This window comes from Python bivittatus, unplaced genomic scaffold (assembly GCF_059951505.1).
Source record: "Python bivittatus isolate LINGU-HERP-01145 unplaced genomic scaffold, Pbiv_v1 ctg000480_np1212, whole genome shotgun sequence".
NCBI classification, from domain to species: Eukaryota; Metazoa; Chordata; class Lepidosauria; order Squamata; family Pythonidae; genus Python; species Python bivittatus.
The window spans coordinates 104,302,826-104,324,938 of NW_028277075.1; the positions used below are offsets into that span (position 1 = coordinate 104,302,826).

Genomic DNA, 22,113 nt, shown 5'->3' on the forward strand with positions numbered 1-22,113 from the left:
ACAAGCTGAAGAGAAGAGAGCACTAAAGTGTGAGTTTTGATTCACTTCCTCCCATGTTTTTGCATTCTGCAAAGAAAAGTCCACTTTCTCCCCAGGGACTAATTTGTGCTTTCAATAATGAAGCATGCGTTCATTATTGAAGTTCACACTGTGAAGTTTTGTGTAAAGTCTAATAAGAAATTAAATCAATCTTTAGCCTAGTGTCTTTTCTAACAAGACAGTTATTGGACATAAAAAAGTAGAGTACGTACCACTAAGTTTCCAATCACCATGACCAACATGAAAACAATAAGGCACATGGTTTGGCCTGCAACCTCCATACAGTCCCACATGGTTTCTATCCATTCTCCACAAAGTACTCGGAACACGATCAAGAAAGAGTGGAAAAAATCATTCATGTGCCAGCGAGGGAGTTCACAATCTTTTGCAATTTTGCACACACATTCCTTGTAGCTTTTACCAAAGAGCTGCATACCAACCACAGCAAAAATGAAGACAATGATAGCCAGGACCAAAGTCAGATTTCCCAAAGCACCAACAGAGTTGCCAATAATTTTGATCAGCATATTTAGTGTTGGCCAGGATTTTGCCAATTTGAAAACACGAAGCTGAAAAACAGTAGCAAGGAGACATAATTATTAATATTCAAAATCGGCCGGGGGGGTATCTTTTACATCATAATCTATAAAAAGAAATATTAGGGGAAGAAAGAACTATGCTGCTTTGTAATGGTCTCATTCACTTCCAAGCCCTTTCTACTAGAAAAGACAAGGATATTTAAGCCCAGTTTCTTTGAAGTGTCACCCAAGATTCAAAACAGTGTTTAGTTTATTAAAACACACAATAATAAATAAAACACAGAGAAATGTTTAGAGAAAAAGTAATAGGATTCAAAAGCAAGTGTGAAGCAAGAAACTATAAATAGGGAGGTCCTTAAATGGAGACTGAACATCAGAAAAAGGACTTATGTAAGGAACTGAGCAAGGCTTTGAACTCATCCAAAATAAAACAAAATAACACTATTTTCTCTCTATTACTACACCTAGAAATTTCCATATGTTCATCTCCTTCCTGCATCCTAGGAAATGACACTCCATAATCCTGGAATTGGCCTAGATCCCTTCTTTATTTCCACACACCCATGCTGTTGTTCCCAGGGAAAATTCAAAACAAAAAAAGCCTCCAGCAAACTCCTCCTTCACTACTTATCTCAGTGGGAGATAATCACATTACTAGTGGCAGAGAAGATCAATGCATAGGCCAAATGTGGGTATGCTCCAGAGCTTCCACTACTAGAAGTGCCCATTACCTACTTAAATACATTTGGTGAAATGTAGGCTAAAGATCAGTAAGACGTGATTTCTTGAAATCTGAGTGCAATATTTAGAAACATATTTTAATAATCACTTCAATCAGATAGTGAACATAGGTCTTATGTTATTTCTTACTAGTAACACTTTGTGAGGGGCATTTGTATAGTAATATGGAACTAGACTTAAATAAGTTTATGGAGATATTGATCAATTAATCTCAGCCATTGTTTTTAAAGTTCATAACGTTGAGAATTGTGTTGTTTCTTATATTCTGCCAGATACAGAAGTTAAAATTTGCTTTTCAAAAAGCATATTTGTGTTCTGACATTGTTTTGAGCTACTCTGAACACAGTCTAAGTTCAAAAACTGTAATATGAATAAATATTATGAATTTTTCTTTTTTTTCCTTTCTGTAAACCACCCAGAGTTGCTTCCAACCAGATGGGTGGTGACAAATTGATATATAAATAAATATAAATATAAATAAATAAACTTTGAAAACTCCCTTTGCTTGAATAATAGCTTTTTCAGATTTCCCTTTATATTATTAAGGGTTATAAGGCTGCTTTCTTGATGTGGCTTTTAATTTTGCAGCACTGTCCACTGAATAGATGCAGCTTGTCCAGGGGCATTATACGTTTTTTTCAGTCCCTGGAATATGACTACAGTCCAGTGGTTTCTAGGAGCATACCTAGCCCAGATTAGAAAGCCTTCATTTAGAATCTTTAAATTCAGTTGATCATTGAGAGATCATTGTAAACTTTACAAAATAAGTTTTGAAACAATTGTTTTAAGAAAAACACTTAAGAGTTCTCCTATAGTTCATCATGAATATGCTGATATTGTTTGTGTATATAAATGCAAGGAATTTGGTAAAAACTTTGTTATATTTCTTGATATATTTACCAGTCTGAAGGATCTTAGGACTGAGAGTCCTTCCACATTTGCAAGACCCAGCTCCATCAAACTTAGGCTGACTATGATGCCATCAAAAATATTCCAGCCTTCTTGGAAATAATAATAAGGATCCATGGCAATTATTTTGAGGATCATCTCTGCAGTGAAGATCCCAGTGAAGACCTATATGCAAACATGAGTTTAAAAGTTATTTATGATCTTTTGAAATTAAAGCAAGTGCCTATACCTTCTACTGAGTATCATTTTTTTATACTGAAGTAGAACATTAGTACACCTACTGTAGATCAGTATTAGTACACCTAGATCACCTAGATCAGTATTCAGGGTTGTGGCCTTGTATGGAAATATGTTAAGTATCAGATCCAAGATCTTTTGCACAGAAAGCATCTGCTCTACCACTGAGTTCTAAGTCTTCCTCATAGAAAATACAGACACAGCCTGCTATAAAGGTATAGCATTGCACATAAATGCTTTCAAAATATATACATGCACTTTTAATACTTATTATCAATAGAGGACTCTTTTCTTAAGCCTTGTATGGATTGCCTATGTAATTCCCATTCCAAGGGAGTTACTATTGTGTAAGGGTAGAAAACCTCAGGTTGCATCCCAAGTTAGCAATGAAACACAGAAGGATAACTCTGGCCCAACCTAACCTTTCTCAAAGGTTCACTGTGATGTAAAGGGAAAGAGAGACACCTGAAATCTGTAAACTCCTGAAGATATAAACAGAATGGATGGAAGGGGAGAGACAGAGTGAGCAGGTGTGAGTTCTAGGCCTGCCTTAGGTAATAAAGCCAGCTGGGTGACTTTGGGCCAGTCACTCTCTCTCAGCCCAACCCACTTCACATGATGGCTGTTGTGGGGAAAATAGGAGGGGGGCATATTAGGTATGTTCTCTGTGTTGGGCTATATATTAAGGGCAGGTTAAAAATGTAATAATAATAATGTTAACTCCCTCCCCACAACATATCTTCATACTTTTTAAAATTTTAATTACTGCAGAGATTTTAGATGCTGAAATAATTCACTTTCTTATTAAAAAGGAAGTACTTGGTTTAATATGATTGGTTTAAGTTTTATAGACATTAATCATTACACTTCACTGTAATGTCCTTTAACTAAACAAGAAATGGATTATAACACATTGCTAAGCAGAAACCTAGGTAATAAAAAAAATAAGTATATTAATTTCCTACAGACACAAGCAAAGAAAATTAGGTTAGTGGATTAAGAGGGTAAAACACTTGAAGTTTTAAATTCAAACCAGCCAGGAGCACATTATGCATGCAGTCCTAAATCCGGTTAATACAGCATGAAGGCTATTTTACATGTTACCCTGAACATCCTTTTGGCATCTCTGCACACTGCTGAGGTCATCATATGAACTCCAATAGCTAATGCAAAATAACTCAGAATTAGGACAGTGTTTTTCAAACTTGACAACTTTAAGATGCGCGGACTCCAACTCCCTGAATTTTCCAGATGACATGCAGCACACATCTTAAAGTTGCCAAGTTTGAAAAACACTGAACTAGGAGACAATTCTTCTTAAAGATACTTCTTATGACAGACTGTACTGTACTCTGTTCTGCTAAAATGATATGAGTGCAGCCCTCACCAAAATTTATGCCTGGTTATGAAATTCTGGGTATTTAAGAATTCTGTCGATATCTAAAAGACAAAGACAAATCTGTTTCTGGGCAGGAATAGAGAGTTTTTCAATGGACAAAAGTCATACATACTTTTTTGTGGAGGGTGGTATGGACAAGAGCATGGGACAGGGTAGTGACGTGAGAGAGGCAGGGTTTAGAGACAATTTTCTTTGTCTTTCAGGAGCCTTGGGGCTTACAAAAATTCTTGATGTGATAAGTCTATGCAAGTTTTTCTTATTTTTCTGTTTTGTTTTCTGCACTGAAAACAATCAAGAACAAGAACTGTACAGCAGGAAACCCTGTTTGGCTGCTGAATTTCAAGGGCACAGTTTGAAATAAGAGGGTTTAGGCCTTGCCTGGAGTCTATAAGCTATAGAGCAACCCTCTTTGCTAGAGAGTGTAATCCAAGAAAAAGCAACCCCCTGTCCTCCAGATCATCAAGTTGGCTGTTGAAAAAACTATGCCTTTCATTAAAGGCACATTACACATTTGCAGCTTTTATATATTACACATAAGGATACCTAAATGGCATTAGGATCTATGTCTTCTACCTGGATTCATCTTCCAGATATTGTCCTGTACTTTTGGAACTATGAATATATGATTTCTGTCTATAGAAGTTAATATCTCAGTGGACATACTCGAATCTCTGATTTAAATTAAAATTAATTAAAATTAAAATAGTAGTGGCATTTGCTAATAAAAAATCAATATTGTGAGTTTCAAAAATGAATGAAACAAATCTTGTTATTTCTGACTATTGTTTTCTTTCCAATATTAAAGAAGCAATATTATGTTGAACAATTTTTAAAGGTACTTTCAGAAATACGAGGTTCTCAAATAAATTTAAGTGTTCTGAGATTACAATGTGGTTCAGAAAGTTTCTAGCATTAGAATTTTACACTGAACAAAGATGGTACTACTAAATCAGCTTATAGAACTGTATATAGGATAAACCTAAATATTGCTTAAAGTGATCTCTATTAAGAAGCTTAGCTATATTTAAGATTGCATAATATTGTCAAACAACATAACTAATCACAATGAATGTAATAGTGGACTTCATGTAAGGGGAAATCTACTTAAGAGCTTTGTGTAGTCATTTCCCACTGGTCTTCTTTACAGAGGAAAACTGCCAATGGAATTTCATTACACTGACAATTTCAGGACAATTTCAAGTAGTAATCATGCTCTTTGAGGAGTATGATACCCTTTAGCTTAAGATCGTTCTGTACTCCCTCTGCAGCATCCACTGGCACACTGGCTGTTAATGCATTAATGCATATCCTCAATAGTGCCCTGTCAACTATATGGTAACTACTCCAAACTGTTCTCCAAGGTATTTGTCAAAATTGAATTAAACTATTGGAAATTATAAGTCATATCCAATGTGAACAGAGTTTAATCCCGCAGCAAATATTTTCTTCCATTCCTTCCCCTCTAGTAATCTTTCACCCCACCAACAGCAGAGGATGATGCTTAGGTTGCAGTGCAATGAGACAACTCTCTGAAGTCAGTTGGAAGAACCTATGATGAGCAAAACTCTGCTCGATCCCCACTCCCAGCCCTCTGCAATCATCGGATAACATCCTGTATTTTTATGAGGCACAATTTAAATTTGAAATAATATTTTCAAAATGTAATGAGGAACATTGGAAGAAGATGTCCATGGTTTTAAAACTGGAGGAAGAACCATCAACACCATGCCCTATGCTGATGACACTATAGCTGAAAATATAAAGGATCTGTAAGATCTAATAATAAAAGTCAAGGAGCACAGTGAAAACATGGACAAAAATTAAACATAAAGAAGACCAACTAATGTCAAAATGGAAACAACCAGCCTTAGAACTGACAATGAAGATATCAGTTCAAGGGTGGATAGCTTCTGCCTTTTAGGATCAATCATCAACAGTAAAGGAACAAGCAGTCAAGAAATATGCCACAGACTAGCACTTGGTAAAGCAGCCATGAAGGCCTTGGAAAAAATATTCGGATGACATGATGTGTCTATACCTACAAAGATCAGAATAGTACAAGTATTCTCTGTGACATTCTATGGACCCAAAAGTTGGACTTTGAAGAAGGAAGATAGGGAGAATATTGATGCTTTTGAACTTTGGTGTTAAAGAAGCCTCCTGAGAATGCCAAGAAAATAAATGAATGGATCATCAAACAAAACAACTCAGAGCTCTCCCTCATGGCACAAATGACCAGGCTAATTTCATCCTACTTTGGGCACATTATGCAAAACCTAGCTCTCTAGAGAAGGGTATAATGCTAGGAAATGTGGAAGGAAAAAGAAAAAGAGAAGGACCAGCAGCAAGATGGGTGGACTCTGTTACAGTGGTGATGAGTGCACTGTTGGAAGACCTGAAAGACCAGGTTAGGGACAGGTCGTCATGGAGACAATCTATCTGTGTGGTTGCTAAGAGTCAACACTGATGTGATGGCACATAATCAAAAAAATGAAGAGCATGTTTTCAGATCCAATATAAGAGGGCAGCTATTTTATTTTCCATATGATAGTTTCTTTTTCCCATGAACATCAAAAGCATAGCAAGAAAATTGTTCCTTTCAACAAATGAAACCAGCAGTTCTGAACCAGGGCCCATACAGTTGTGGTACTGTAATATAAAGCATGCTTCATATGTGGTACTATAATATAAAGCTCACTTCCTCGTGAGATGGGCGGTGTCTAAATTTGAAATACGAATGAATGAATGAATGAATGAATGAATGAATGAATGAATGAATGAATGAATGAATGCTTGGTAGAAAAGTCTAATGAACTTCATATCCATTTAATTAAATTTGGATGCCATGAAATTTTCCTGGTTCCTTACATTTGTTTAAAATTTTAAAATTAATTAAACATCTCAATGTTCTACTGATGTTTTCTGCATTGGCTTCTGTCCTTATCCTTATCCTTATCCTTATCCTTATCCTTATCCTTATCCTTATCCTTATCCTTATCCTTATCCTTATCCTTATCCTTCTTATCCTTGCAAATTGTATCACACATTCCCTTAACAATTCCTATAGAAAGATGCTGAACACACATATGAGATAGAGATTTTAAATCTTGTTTGTCAAATACATACCAGATTTCCCACTGAAAGTACTTGGTAGAAATCAGAAGTCATTGGATAATGTTCCATGGCCATAAACAGTGTATTCAAAACAATGCAAATAGTAATAGCAAGATCAACAAATGGATCCATCACTATCAAATTCACAATGTGCTTTACTTTTAACCAAGGGTTCCAGCAATCCCAGATCAAGAAAACATTTGCAAATCTATACCAGCATGGTGGACACTTCTGCCTGGATTCTTCAAGTTCTGGAGGTTGATAAAAGATATGCATTAGCTTTTTTTCAAAATGTAATATATTCAATGTTCTGAAGTATTCTGGAGAACTACATGTAACATTAAGAATACGTGAGAACTTTCCTTATGTATATGTTTATTACTATTGCCTACTAATTTATTTACACACCTAATAGAAACATCTATTCTTATAACTAAACATACTTTTCATACAGACTGATAGTCTTCAGAATTAATTCTAAAATAGGACATTTTAACTGAAGCAAGCAGACTATCACAGACTTAGCACTGCCAGTTGCTCCTACCTATTGTCCTAGTTGCAGTTTAAGTTTTCTACACCATAATAATTTGCTGCAGTTAAACCAGTAAGGGTTAGGGGGGAATGAAAGGAGAATTTAATTCTTCAATGGAAAGAACACTTAACCCATGGACTGCCCTTCATTGCTTTATCTGGTCTATTTGTTTTAATTAATTAATTAATTAATTAAATTTACATGGCTGCCCATCTTGTGATACACAACTCTGTGAGGCTAAGAACAGTAATAAAAACACAATAAAAACAATAGAACCAAAAAAAATTGCAAATATATTACCTTTTTAGAGTTCATAGTCATAGAATATTTTAAATTGTTACAGCAATATGCTATTTTTAAAATAATAATTTGGTTCTATGTAGCTGACTTTTTATTATTCAGACTGACTTTTGCATTAATCCTGTCTAAAGGTAGTACTGTATTTCCCTAGTCACTAGTACATGAGTCTGAAGCACTGGCATTTTGATCCTGTCCATCATTCACTACTGAATGGGGTTTTCCACCATATTGTAGCACAGAATGCTGGAAGCCAGCAACTCTTCCCCATCCTCTGCATTCCACCTGCTCTGCTACCATCCTTCCCATCTCATGGATGGGACACACACAAAAAAAAAGTACTGGAATCCTGGAACTATTAAACATATGCCTAAGATTTCAGCAGTAAAACTGCTTCCATTTGAGAGAATGAAATCAGAGTGATATTGCTTTATGTTAAGACAAAGACTTCAAACAAATCCTACCATACCTTCCATAGTATTTGTAAGGATGCTGGCTATACTCATGGCTCTCTGCCTTGCTGCAGATTCTTCCATCAGTTCCATAGAAATCTGATAAGAGCTTAGTCTTCTTTTTCTTATTTCTGTTTCAGTTGTTGTACCCTGAAAACACAATTATTTTCATTTTAATTTATTGCAGGAGTGAGAGACAGATTGCGCGTTGGACTGTTCTTGGTACTTACGTAACTTTAAAAAAACCTTTCCAGATCCTATCTGTGTGTGCCAGTTATTACTGTTAGAACTATCATTTATTATGTGATAATGGAAATGAGACGTTTCCTCATAGTTGATTTAAGACTTTCTTTTTACTGTGTTGCACAAAATGGCTTCAACCTACTAGGTAATCTTTCAGTTTAAAGCTTTCAGTTTAAAGCTTCACTATAATCTGAAAATAAGTCACAAAGGAATTAAGTTTTTGTGATAGTATGTTGCAGGTTTTAGTGAAAGAACATACAAGAGTTCCTTTGAGGCAGTCAAATATACATCATCACACCTATATCTTGTGCAAGGGTAGGAATCAGCAAAATCAGATGAAGTGTGCTTGCACAAGCAGAGCTCCTGCTCACACAAGATAATTTAATTCTTATCAATTCCCCATCTCTCTGCCCCTGTTTCTTGAAATTTCCCAACACTCAGAGAGGATTTTTAGCTGATTAGAGGTCTGAAGAAAGAAGAAGGAATGGAAAAATCTGACACTCCCTCATGCAATGTTCACCTGAGTATCTCAAGATGAAGAGGACAGTCCAGAAATATCATAGTAAAGAAGTATTTCAGACAAGGTCAAATACAAGAAAGATAGTTTAATCACCTCTGGCAAAAATTGTCCAGTAGGTGAAGGGAGTGCTGGAGGTCCTCCCATTAAGGAAACAACACCATTACAGTCCACCGTGCTGTGCATCTTCCCATTTGCTGGAAGCACCGGCACCATCTTTGATGACAGGCTCGTTTGACTGGTATTACTGTTGCGACGCTCACTCGTTTGTCTGTTTGGAACAAAGAGAGAATCTCTCCTGCTCTCATTGTCTTCAAGAGTACTATGTTCATCATCAGCAAAGTCATTTTCTGACCCAATATCCTTTGCTCTCCCTCGGAAGCTGAAAATACTTGTTCTGCTGTTGCGCCGTGGGGAAAACAGGGAGCCACGAAAACTCAGCAAAGACTGTAGGAGAGGCAAAACAGAACAAAACCAAACCAAAAACAGTTACTGATTAGAATTAATTCTGCCTTTCAAAAGGGACATTAACTTATTGCTTCAGCTATTCAAGTAAGGCTGCTTTTGTCCAGGCACACTAGTTTAACTGCTTAAAACTGTGAGAGGTAAACCAGTCAATCATACATGTTTCATAAACTATTTACAAAATTGCATTATCTAGAATTTATTAGAAATACAGTGGTACCTCGGGATAAGAACGCCTCTACTAGCGAACATTTCGGGTTACGACCAGCTTCGGCAGGAAAAATTTACCTCGGGTTACGAACTCGCCTCAACTTACGAACCGGATCCGCAGCCATTTTCCCTGCTGCCACGCGGTCGCGGCTTCCTGTGGGTGAGGTCGCGGTAGCAAGGAGACGTTCGGTGAGGCTTGTGGTGTGTTTTGCGGTATTTTGCGAAGGTTTTTGGTGTGCGTGTTAGCATGGCTCCAAAGAAAATGCAGAGCAGGCTTGGCGGGAGTAAGGCTCTGAAGAGAAATTTGCCTCGGGTTGCGACCAAATTCGGAGGGCAGAACGGATTAACCGTATTTACATTGAACCTTATGGGAAACTTTACCTCGACTTGAGACCAACTCGAGTTGCAACCAGAGTCACGGAACGGATTAAGTTCGTATCCCGAGGTACCACTGTATAACTTCTGGGTTTGTGTTATAAACTTCTCTCGCCTAAGCAGGAACTATATTTCAATGAAAGAGCACATGTCTCGCCTGCAAAAGATACCAGATATCTTGACATCCTATCCAAATATTTAAGGAATTGGTCATCAGATAAACCTTTGCTTGAGGCTGAAGTACCAGCCTCAGACAGCATATGATACCTGTGCTAAAGGGCAATAGTCTGACCTGAATCCTATGTGTGTTTCTTCTTATATATCCCTCCTCCTGTTATCATAAGCCACAAGAAGTCTTGTAACACCTTAAAACTCATTCGCTGTATCTTAAGCTTTCCTGGATTCCAATTCATTTCATCAGATGAATAGTTTCCAGGACAGGAAATAGGTTATAAATTGATTAAATGAATGCCATTACTCTACAACCTCCTAATTTCATCTTCGATGCACATTCTTACAAATCAGGACTAGCTATTCTCTGATCCGTTCTACAAGACAACATGACAACATCATACATTCTTCCATTCATCCTCTATCATCCTTGTGGGACACTTCAAATGTAAAGAAATGTTTTCCAAAGACAAAAAAGCCACATTAACTAGCTAACTCTTGCATACAGTTATGGAGAAACCCAATGGCTAGATCTATTTAACTAGACTACTGCAATTAATCCACCATTTATTAATCACACTGCTTCATCAATTAATGGTTTCAGCAGCCACAGGAGGCTGAAATGGTGATTTTGCCATTGAGAGCAGGAAAAAATCAATTTTTGCTGCTTGTCCTTTTATTTAATTGCACTACAAGAAATCCTTAATGGAAACTTTTGCTCCCTCCCTGCATATTTCATTAGTACCTTTCATGAATAAATAAAGTCATCACCAATGTCAGAAGGAAAAACATACACACAAACAATTCATTCATTATTTTCCTGTCTTTGAATTTCTTTTCAGTACTTTATGAAATCATTTTATTCCACTCAGTTATACCAAACATTTACCTCTTGGTTCAAAATATTTTTTTGAAAGGTGATTTTACATTCTTAGACTAATAATTTTATTTAGACATTAGGTCAATATTGATACTCATAATAAACTCTAAGTGCTCTTTTAAGGGAAAGATAGGATATACATTGACCAAGTAAGCAAAAAACCAAAAAAAACCCAAAAAAAATTTAGATACATTTTATCAGACAACTGTTTCCTAGAATTTAGAGAGTCCATTGCAATGCCCGAATGCACTTAACATAAAGTATTCCTCAAAATAAGGGGGAGAAACAGGGCTGTATATTGTTTCTCTCTGCATGCAATGTTTATATAAATTCTGTAATCCAGAAAACCCAAATTTCCACCCTTCTCATCTGGCCAACAGACCAATTCCTGCTTTACTTTATGCAGATGATACTGCTATTCTTTCCTTTTTGGTGGTGTGATTGAGAAAGCATCATAGTCCTTCACAATAAGGAAGAAAGACTTAACATAAATTACACAAAAACTAAAGTTACACTGTTCTTAAAAAAAGAGGATTTAACACAAATGGAAGATTGGAGGCCACACTATACATAGAGCAAGTGAGACACCTCAAGTACCTAAGCATGGTATTTCAGGACACTCAAAGTCATGAGAAGCCCAAATCCCCCAGAGGTCATGATCTAACACTCTTAAGATTTTTTTTGGAGAAGCCAATTTATGCCCATGGCCTCCAGGATATTTCAAAGGGAAAAAATTGCACATCTTTTTTGTGGTGTACAGGCTTATGCCTATAAAGATTTCTGTTTTAGAAAAATACAACCTAATTTTCTGAGGGCAAATTTTGGGATTTCTTGTTGTGTCCCAACTGCTGCTTTATACACTAAAGCCAATCTTTATTTCCCTCCAGAAGCCCAGTTTTGGCCAATACTCATATATTGGCTAAAGCTGTGATATTGGCCAGAAAGCTTACCCCATCCCAACATCATTCCAGGTAGACAAACTCTCTCTTGAAACAAAATTATGCATGTATCTATGGGATATCTAAAAGCCAAAGAAATGATAAAACAGTGCATTTTGGATATTGATAAACAAAATTATTTTAGCCAAACAGCCCAGCCTTTATTATTATCTTTGCCCTGGCTTCTTCCCTTTCTGTGACCTCCGCAGAAGGCGGTGTCATGCATTTTTATGTAAGGCAGATTTGCAGGTGCCCCATATTTGGAATAGTTATGCCCTTGTCTGTCCCTGCCTGTTGAGTCAGTGGCACATGCTTTACCATATTGTTCCTTTTATAAGTATTACTAATAACACCTCTTTTAAGAAACTACGTAGGTAGATCAGACACATTTTAATGCACTCTTCTTTTAACCGATTCAAATCTAGACATCACTTATAAAGTGGCAAAATCTGTTTCTGGGTTATTAAGAAACAAATGGCATCATAGGTGATATAAAGGTTGGCCCGTAAGTTTAAATCCAATTCTGTTATTGTATTTCAAATTTTAGAGCCAGTTTGGTATAGTGGTGAAGGCATCAAGCTAGAAACTGGGAGACCATGACTTTTAGTCCCACCTTAGGCATGAAGCCAGCTGAATGGCCTGGGCCAATACCTCTCTCTCAGCCCCGGGAAGGAGGCAAGGGCAAATCACTTCTGAAAAACCTTGACAAGAAAATTGCAGGGACTAGTCCAGGCAGTTGCCGGGAGTCAAAAACTGACTTGAAGGCACTAAATAAATAAATAAAATTTCAAATTTTACATTTTTAATGCATTTTGTTCTTATGTTTGTAATTATTTGTCCTTCTGTTAGTCCAAGATCTATTTCAGCCCAAGATTGAAAAAATAACTATCTAACCTAGACTTTACTTACTGAATTTCATTTTTACCTGTAATGTACCTCTCCACTTCATTTTTTTAAATATAAGCAAAATGACTTGTATATTGTTGCTAAGAATATAGCAAGCATGGGTCCAAGTAGTCACTTGACTCAAGGGAGACTTTACTGTTTGTTAACTGAGATAAATTTTTGTGAGGCCTTTAGTCTGGAGTCAGTTTTGTTCCCTTGCTGTGAATAGTTTTAATTTTAACTGTTTCTTCTTTTTATAGGATACTGCCTATTTTGAGTTTATTGTTTTCAATTACTGTAAGTAGCTTTAGGATCCTTCTCGGGCAAAGAATAAGAAAGGAAAAACCAGATGGCATCAAATGCAACAAAGGAAGAAAGGAAATTTCTAGGTGCACAAATATCTCTATCACGTCTTTAAGTTTATCATCTCTACCTCTGTTATCTCCATCTCCACCATCTCTCTCCCTCTCTGTCTCTATCATCTCTATCTCTTTACTGAGCAAACATTGTGAATACAAGCCTTTCTCCCTAAAGCGGGATATAAGTATGTTAATAAACAGCAAATAAAATAAATCTTTGTGCTTCTATATTTTTACCAGCAAGGACACATGCCTAAGTTGTAACTGAAGATGCTTCTGCTCTTCAGGGTGACTATCAATGACATATTATCCCCTCCCCATAACCCTAGAGTTGCCCTGGAGTCTGGAAAGAAAAGCAGCCCTCCCTACAAGGGAACCCTTGTCTCTAACAGGAAGATATGTGACTCCACAATACGGCTGCCAAATTGGCAAGATTCACATATACAGGAAAAGGTAAAAAACACGTTCAGGGATATGAATTTTAAAACAGGTGATACCCATTGTGATCCAGAATCAGCAGCCTTTTTACCTTACTCTATCAAAATCAGTGGGAACCACAGCAAACAAACCCAGCCCCTGTTTGCATATCCTGCCCTGGTGGCTGATTTTTACAAAAATCCACTTATTTTTATAAAGATGGCATTTATCAGGTTCTTGTAGAAGGAAATTCCGTCAATCTGGGGCTGGCACACCATGCTCTGATTTTCAGAACTGAAACATACATTAGAATCTACCATATAGTTCAAACGAACACTATAGCATACCTGGTGAGTTGAGGTTCTCTTTTCATAGGACAAGCGACCTCCCCTTCTGATGCTGTCTTCTGATTCAGATTTAGGAAACTTCTCCACTTCTTCCTTATCTTCTGCTTCCGAGAGCTCCTTCTGCTTCCTTTTTTTCCTTTTGTTCCTTCTGTCTTTAGCACTCTTTGAGCTTAATTTAGATGCCTCTGAAGAACTTTCCAAGAGCTCCCCCAATCCACCCACGCCGCTGAAATCTCTTGATGCAACTGATGCTGCTGCCACAGCTGCTGTTGTCTGTTGTGTTACAGTATCAGGTAATTGGTATTGGATTACTACATTCATCACCGTTGTAGAGAATTCCATTATTATTCCAAGGGCACACAGTAACAAAGCAGTTAAACACTAATGCCAATAATGGATGCTTCTTCTTTGAAATGAAATAAAAAAGGGAATACAATTTTCTAAAACAGGGGAGTATGGCAGTCCCTAATGTTTTTAATAAGGCTGCCATTGAGGGAATGGGGTTTTACTTAGGACCTGTTTGCTCCAGCACTTAAATTCTTACTGAGAAGCCAAACCTCAGTGGGCAGAGCATCTGCTTTGTGAACTGGGTTCGATCCTTTGCCTTTCTAGAGAGGCAGAACAGTCTCTTTGCCTGAAACCATGGAGAGCTTACTGTCAATAAAGCTGAGCTAGATGGACTAATAGCTCTCTCTGCATAAATTAGCTTCTTCAGAGAGGCTGCTAACCCACACTCACCTCTTGAAACATCTGCACAGTTTTTTGTAATACAGCAGCCAATTCCACCAGCTGTTCAAGAATCAGCTGATGTCAAAGCTTGGAGCTCTACAGCTTCTACTGTGTTTTGAAGGCTTCACAGATGCCAAGGTAAACTATTATCATCTCCTGTACTATTTTTGCATTTTTCTGAATGCAAGCATTGTGTTCATATGGTGGGAACTGTTTTCCACACATCTAACAATGCAAGGTGAGAACAACCAATGTATACATGAATGTGAGCCTCAGTCATGACAGGGATCCCAATCACACATGAAACTGTATCAGCAAAGAGCCCACTGTAACCTTCCACTAGCTATAGAGAGTACAGAGGATACAATTCTGCCCCTATTCCTTACAAGAGCCCTGTTCAACTGTGCAACTAAACATTTGAGAGCTTCAGTCAATGTAGATAATGAAGCTGTACATGTTTGTTGTATTAACTTCCTGCTCACTGCAGCCCAAGCTTTCTCCAATCTCCGCACATTCAGTCAGGAGGTGAGAAGAAAAGTACTTGCTTCTGCATGAATGCAAGGAGACCGCTGCTTGTGATCCAGAAGCCTGGGTTGCAGATTGTGCAGAGACCTGAATTCATATTCAAGCATATATGAATTCAGCATTCCTTTAGACATCCTGGTTGAACATGTGAAGCTGGAAAAATCAAGGATGGGTTGAGGACATGTTGACATGTGGACATGGAAGTGATGCCACGATGTGTTCCTGTTTTTTACATTGTTCAAAATTCTCATGCAAATGCCTAAATAGAGCTACTGATCAACCAGAAAAATAGGGCTTAATTTTAAAAAATACTTGTCCTCCAACCAAACCATTTGCTTTTCAGAATAGATTGCCTTGGGCATTAATTGGAATGATCTTACAAAATCAATTCAACAAGAGACAGGAGGCACTGTTTCAGTCTCAAGTTCCCAATGGAGCAAGATTACCCTCCCCCCTCCCCCCCCCCATTTCCAAAGTGTCATTATCAATTGGTACCAGGTCCTATCTTTCTCCTGCTTCTGGCCTGTGTTGTTCAGCATGTTCCTGATGACATACAGTGGCAGAGGCATGAGAATGCACAGATGGGGTATAATGTCACCCCTGTGATGGCTTTATACTCCTGTGTGGAATTCACTGATTCTGCTGAAAGTATTAGATGGCAAATTCCCTGCAGAAAGTCAGAGCTGGGAATGCAGGATGGCAAAGACACTTCTTATTGCTAATTACAGGATATACAGATCTAGTCGTTCAGAACCTCTTGAACAGTGTAAACAACTCCTATGACAAAAGAAGAGGGAGCATATGAAATCAGTATGGCTCCATCTCTTCCAGGTTCTGGTAGCCAGCAGCATGCCAGTCTGATGTGCATCCTATATTTTGTGCATTATCCATTGGAACACACTTGGATAAAAATCTGGGAAGATACATTTAATGCATCCCCACATTCAGCAGTTTGAAAACTACATCTTCTAAAAGCAAGCTACCTGAGCCTCTTCTTGTTGTTTTTTCAGCTGTTCCAGCATCTGCTGGAACTCGGCCTCTTTCTGCTCAGCTTCTTCCATGGTGGCTTGATTCTGCTCTTCATAGGCCATGGCAACAACAGCCAGGATCAAGTTGATCAGGTAGAAAGAACCCAAGAAAATCACCAAGACGAAGAAGATCATGTATGTTTTGCCAGCAGCTCGTAATGTCTGGGAAGGTGAGTTGAAGAAAGAAAAATAAACACAAAAAGGACTCATTCATCTAATTTTAAAAAATCAGTTTCAGTTATTGATAATCACAATAATAAAAGTACAATGACATACCAAATAGGCATCATAAACAGCAATTCTTTGTTGAAAAGTTAGATTAAAATAAATCAGCAGCAAGACTAATGCTTTTGTTCCAGTATCATACATACTAATCTTGCCTCATGACTGTTCTCACCAGTTGGTAAAGATTTTCCCAGTAGTCCTGAGTCATCAACCGAAAAAGTGACAAGAAGGCCCAGCTGAAGGTGTCAAAGCTTGTGTAGCCATAGTTGGGGTTTCTACCACCTTTTATACACACATATCCTTCTGGACATTGGCTATGAAAAGGAAATCACATTGGGTATTATTGTTACTTGCATTTTAAAAAATATTTTCAAAGTGATATTTTAATCCTAATCTGAACTATTTATTTTCCTGAGATGTTCCTGATTGTGCAAGAATGTACAAAACTGGATTCAGCTGCACTTTAAATCTCACTGAGATCAATGAACATATTAATCCTAAATAGCTAACACTCCATTGATACTGATGGAGCAAGAGGCCTGTTTTGCCAGAAGATACCATGATTCATCTTCAACAACACAGACCCCTCCCCTTGACCTGGATTGCTTCAACTCCCCCTTCTCTTCCCTCTTCTCTTCCTTCATCTCTTCCTCATTAGATCTTGCAAGTAGCCACTGCAGCTTGAATTTCAGCCTCCAGATATTCTTAGCTAGCTAAATTTTGAGGAGGGTTAACAGCTCATTAATTTCAATTACAGCTTTCTTAGTGTATGTATTATAAAAAGAGATTTTGCATAAAACATGTTTTGTAAAGCATACAAAGGCATCTGATCCAGTGGCCAAAGTCTCTAAGATTGGACCAGGGCATTTGCTTGATCTAAAAAATACATTAGATCTTTTTGTACAAAACGATCTAAAATTAGTCTTTACCTAGTGGTAAAAAGATTCAATATGGCCAAAAGAATAGTAAGTATTGTTAGCCTTTACAGTACTAGACTTCCGTGTGATTTTTCTTCTTCAGCAACAGACTTTCACAGCTACATGTTTAGAGTATGAACAGTAGCAAAGCTAAATACTCATGTAATGATCAAATCAAATGCAAATACTTGTTAGCAAACTCTGCCTACTATTGTACTTTATCTTATTATTTCTAGGTGTTTCTAATATGGCACAATATTAAATAATAGGTAGAAATAAATTCAAAAAGTGATTGCTTTTGATGCCTTTTCTTGCTTATTGTTGTTTAACTTCCCAAATGTCTAACTTCCTCTGGTTGAAATAAGCTGTAATATTGTTTATTATTGATATCACACCATACCCTTCATCTTTGTCATTCTAAATATATTATGTATCATGTGCATCTCTAAAATGACATATGCAAACATAGTTTTTCTTCGGTTTTGTTTAGCATGGACACAAAGTTGGAAAGCGTTTTTGAATGGGCAGAGATTGTCCCAGCCATGATCAAAAGTGTCAGTTAATCAACAAATGAAATTAAGTACAAAATCAAAATTCAAATACATATAATTTAAAAATAATATTCTACATGGGTTGGATTCAGAGAGACCTGATGTAAATGAAAGGTCAAACTATTACAGATCAAGGAAGTCCACAATTTCCCCAAATGTCTAACTTCCTCTGGTTGTAGCTCCCTGTGCGATGTCCCTCAACTTGGTTTGGAAAGGCAAAAGAAGAACATGGAAAAGCTCTCTACTTAGTGAGCAAAGTTGGCAGAAGCCATTTGACAAAATTTAGGATAATAGATAATGAGACTTTTTTTTTTTTATCCCAAACATAATTTTGCAGGAGATGATATGACCCACCATCACCACTCTGAATCAACCAACTATTGTTTGAATTCCTCTGCACTCAAAAATTAGCTTGGCAATTATATAAGAGAGATACTGGCACACACATATTTCTGTTGTTTTACTGTGTTTTTTTTTAAAAAAGCTCTTGTACCTTATTGTCTTATTCTATTTGATGCTTTTAATACAAGAATGATGTAAAGGGATCCTTTAGTTTTTCTGCTGTTATTCCAAACATCTCTGGCAGCCCAAATGCTTTACAAATTCTTTGGCAATCTTCTTAGAGAAATTTTGAAATGCTCGCAATTTTTAAAATGTTAAAATATATTTCAAATATTAATTCATTGATTATCAAAGTACTTCACAAACATTTTGTTTTAAATAATAGATGATCATAGCAACCACTTATATTTGGATAAATCCATTACCAAAGTACATAACTGGGAGCGTGTTCATTTCTGCTAGTATTACCTTAAGAGTATGGATGTTCATTCTAATATGCGCAATCATCTTTTACCCTCATAGGACTTCCTACTACTCATACAAAGCAGAGTGGGGAGACACTCAGGTCAGAGTATTTCCTGTGGATCCTGGATCCTGTGAGGTTAAATGTTTTCTAACTTCATTACAACAGTATGGAAATACAATGGAGTATTAAATATTCTTACCCAGCATCGGAGCTATTACCACAAAGAAGGGCATCTCTTTGTCCTTCCAAAACATAAAAATGACCTGATTGAGAAAAGAAAAAAACAATGACTATTTTTTGTTTGCTGATATTAAATGCTGTTTAAATACTAGGCTGTTCCTCAGAATGCTGTTGTTTTGTTTTTCTATCATTTTTATTATTGTTTTTCTGAATTATTTTGTAAGCCTCTTAGAGCCTTGTTTGAATTAAGCAGCATATAAATTATAGCAAATAAAATAATAAAATATCAGTGTGAAGCTTTCTTTATTTTAAAAAGCATGTGGATAAGGGCTTCTCTTCCATATGTTTAGATGGTCATTGTTAGAAGTACTCTACTAAGTGATTCAAATATGTAAATTAGCATTGTTGTATGTATAAAGAAATCTTAAATTAAAATCCCATGCCCAGTTTCTAGGACTTAGCCTCACTGAATTCAGGAGAGACTTTGAGGACCTGATACATATATGCAGAATTACACTCTGACTTGATCACATGAGTGCTCATATATTAAATTTTCATAAATCTGAATAAAAACAAGAGCTGAAGATGAAAAATACTTTGCTCTTACAAGATGCATTTAGACTGACAGCAAGCTTCATCTTACAAAAAGCATCCCCTTGTGTATATGGGAAGGGCAAATGCTTCTTACAATGACAGTTGATGCCCATTAATTTTGTAAGCACTATGTGTGTATTAAAGCAACACACACAAAATGAGTATTCAGCCTGTTTAATGGGAGGGAGCTCAGTGGGATTCACATCTGGGTAAGTAATCAGAGGACTATACCAATTGCTTGGCTAACATTACATCTCTAATTAATTAATTTGGCTTTTTTGAGATTATGTTTATTAAATCCATCAAAATTAAATATTTATCTTATAAATCTAGGTTATACTCCTAAGTGTCTAAAGGGGAACAAGGTGGGGGCAAGTAATAAAACATGGGCAATGACATCATGACACACACATCATCATTACCACTTCATTGTGGTTTGTATTGGATGCCTATGGTCACACCAATAACAGCCTTCACAGCAGAAAGTTAGATTTTTTTAAATGTTAGTTTTTTTTATTATTTGCATGACATTATAGTCAAGTGATGTCTGTATGCTAAGGTCGATGAAAAAGAGAGGAGGTGATTTTTAGCAATTTTGCTATTTCCTGAGATCTTTTATTGGTAGAAGAATCCCTGCTGGGCAAAACTGATAATATGCATTATTATTTTTTCCTCTATGTATCAATTATATTAAAGCATTCTTACTTTCATCCTCAATGTACTCCTCCCAGTTAAAAGTGGTCACTGTCATATTTACAAAGGTACCATTTTCTCCCACTGTGCTATTGAAGTGGGAAGTGATGTTTATTTCAAAAGTAGAATTGTCCAGTGGCCAAATCAGGCATTTATGCCTCAGGTTCCCCATGAAAAGTTGGAGCCCTATTAGTGCAAATACACTCAGACAAAACACAGTCAGGATCATGACATCTGAGAGCTTCTTCACAGATTGAATGAGGGCTCCTACAATTGTCTTCAGGCCTGCAGGCAAAAAGGGACCAAAAATGCACATTAGAATGTGTCAAACATTCTTCCATTCTATTTAAGATGCCATGCAGCAACAGCAATGACCTGTTTGTGAAACAGTAAAGCTTTATGAACAGCATTAGCACTTGTGAAAATGTATGAAGAAAAATCTTCAATAGTACAAAATGAGATGTACTGATTCTCTTTTTTATTTCTTTAAAAATGGCATATTCATTTAATGCAATCCATTTTTTTAAATTATTCTCCAAAAAAGTGAAAACAGAGAGGTGAGATCCTAGGACATGACTATCTTGACATTTATTAATAGCCTCTTCTTGGCCTTTTGGCTAATAGAGTCTACTTCTCTATTTATTTATATTTTAAAAATTACTCCACATTTTTTTTTGAAGTTTCTCCAGCTCAGGCTGTCTAGATATATTGGGATAGAAATTCCTGGAATCTCTGGGCCAGCATGCTGGCTAAAAAATTCTGGGAACTGTACACCCAACATATGTCAAAAGCTGATTTCAACCACTTAATTTTGAAAAACTTCTTTCAAATCTGAACATGCAGTGGAATCCTGTCTTATTATGTTCTTACAGGAATAAGTCTCACCATGTTTTTGGGCTGTCTTTCTTCTAAATGTGTTTAAGATGGCACATTGAAACAATATAAATGAAAAAATATATGGCAATACAGGAGCCATAGTATTAATTAAAGCTTTCCAGTGTACAAGAAAAAAACAATTGTCTCTATAAATGCAGCAGCATCAACATAAAGCAAACCCAGAACCAAAATATAACATAAGCTGTGCATTCTGTAGGTGTCACATGCAATTGTTTTTAAAACTCAAAGGCTGACTTTGCAAATGAAAATAAATGTTACGTTTGAAAAGACAAAGGATCTTCCGATTCCTGCCTTTTAGTAACATGAGCAGCGATCAGCAAGACTGATCTACAAAAAGTGGACGACTTTCATGGAACTAAGAAGCCAGCCTCTGGGTTTAACCTAGCTCTCACCTGGAATGACTGATATTGTTTTCAATGCCCGGAGAACTCTGAATGTTCTCAACGCTGAGACATTGCCCAGGTCCACAAACTCTGTCACATATCTGTAATAGGGGAGTTCACACACAAACACAATGACAGCACACAAAAAACAGCTGGAAATACCAGGGGCCTGGCACTTCATCAAGCCACTCCACTTCTTACCTGGGATTACAGAAATAGTTTTCAAAGCTCTCAATACTCTGAAAGTTCGAAGAGCTGAAACATTGCCTAGGTTTACAAATTCTGTTACATACCTGTAGAATTAAACCACAGTTATTCAGAATTGAGGCAGAGCTTAGGCTACTTATTTGGTGTTTTCATGAAGGCCATTTATGTGATTTGATCCTCTTGCAGTACTATGCCCAGCAGTAGAGTTACCCTACTTAATGCCCTTCAGCCCTTTAGCCGCTGGCTGGAAACATGGGAGTTGAAATCCTAACTCATCTGTAGGCACCAGATGGGGGAACACTACCTATCA

General features: G+C 36.9%; 1 protein-coding gene across 17 annotated transcripts in view; it reads right to left on the reverse strand.

Moving 5' to 3' along the window:
• LOC103055904 (sodium channel protein type 2 subunit alpha) overlaps positions 1-22,113 on the reverse strand; it is a 61,292-nt gene that overhangs the window by 33,418 nt on the left and 5,761 nt on the right. For 2 of the 17 annotated variants that reach the window (XM_088146675.1, XM_088146677.1), the window contains exons 5-15: positions 21,606-21,697; positions 20,329-20,601; positions 19,049-19,112; positions 16,746-16,887; positions 16,304-16,510; positions 14,067-14,339; positions 9,116-9,466; positions 8,277-8,409; positions 6,991-7,229; positions 2,220-2,393; positions 252-608 (exon numbers count right to left, since the gene is read on the reverse strand). In XM_088146675.1, coding sequence (XP_088002801.1) covers positions 252-608; positions 2,220-2,393; positions 6,991-7,229; positions 8,277-8,409; positions 9,116-9,466; positions 14,067-14,339; positions 16,304-16,510; positions 16,746-16,887; positions 19,049-19,112; positions 20,329-20,601; positions 21,606-21,697 — 2,305 coding nt within the window. Of the gene's footprint in view, positions 1-251; positions 609-2,219; positions 2,394-6,990; positions 7,230-8,276; positions 8,411-8,790; positions 8,801-9,095; positions 9,467-14,054; positions 14,340-16,296; positions 16,511-16,745; positions 16,888-19,048; positions 19,113-20,328; positions 20,602-21,605; positions 21,890-22,113 lie in introns of all 17 variants that reach the window. The other 15 variants (XM_088146683.1, XM_088146672.1, XM_088146684.1 and 12 more) reach the window with 13 other exon arrangements.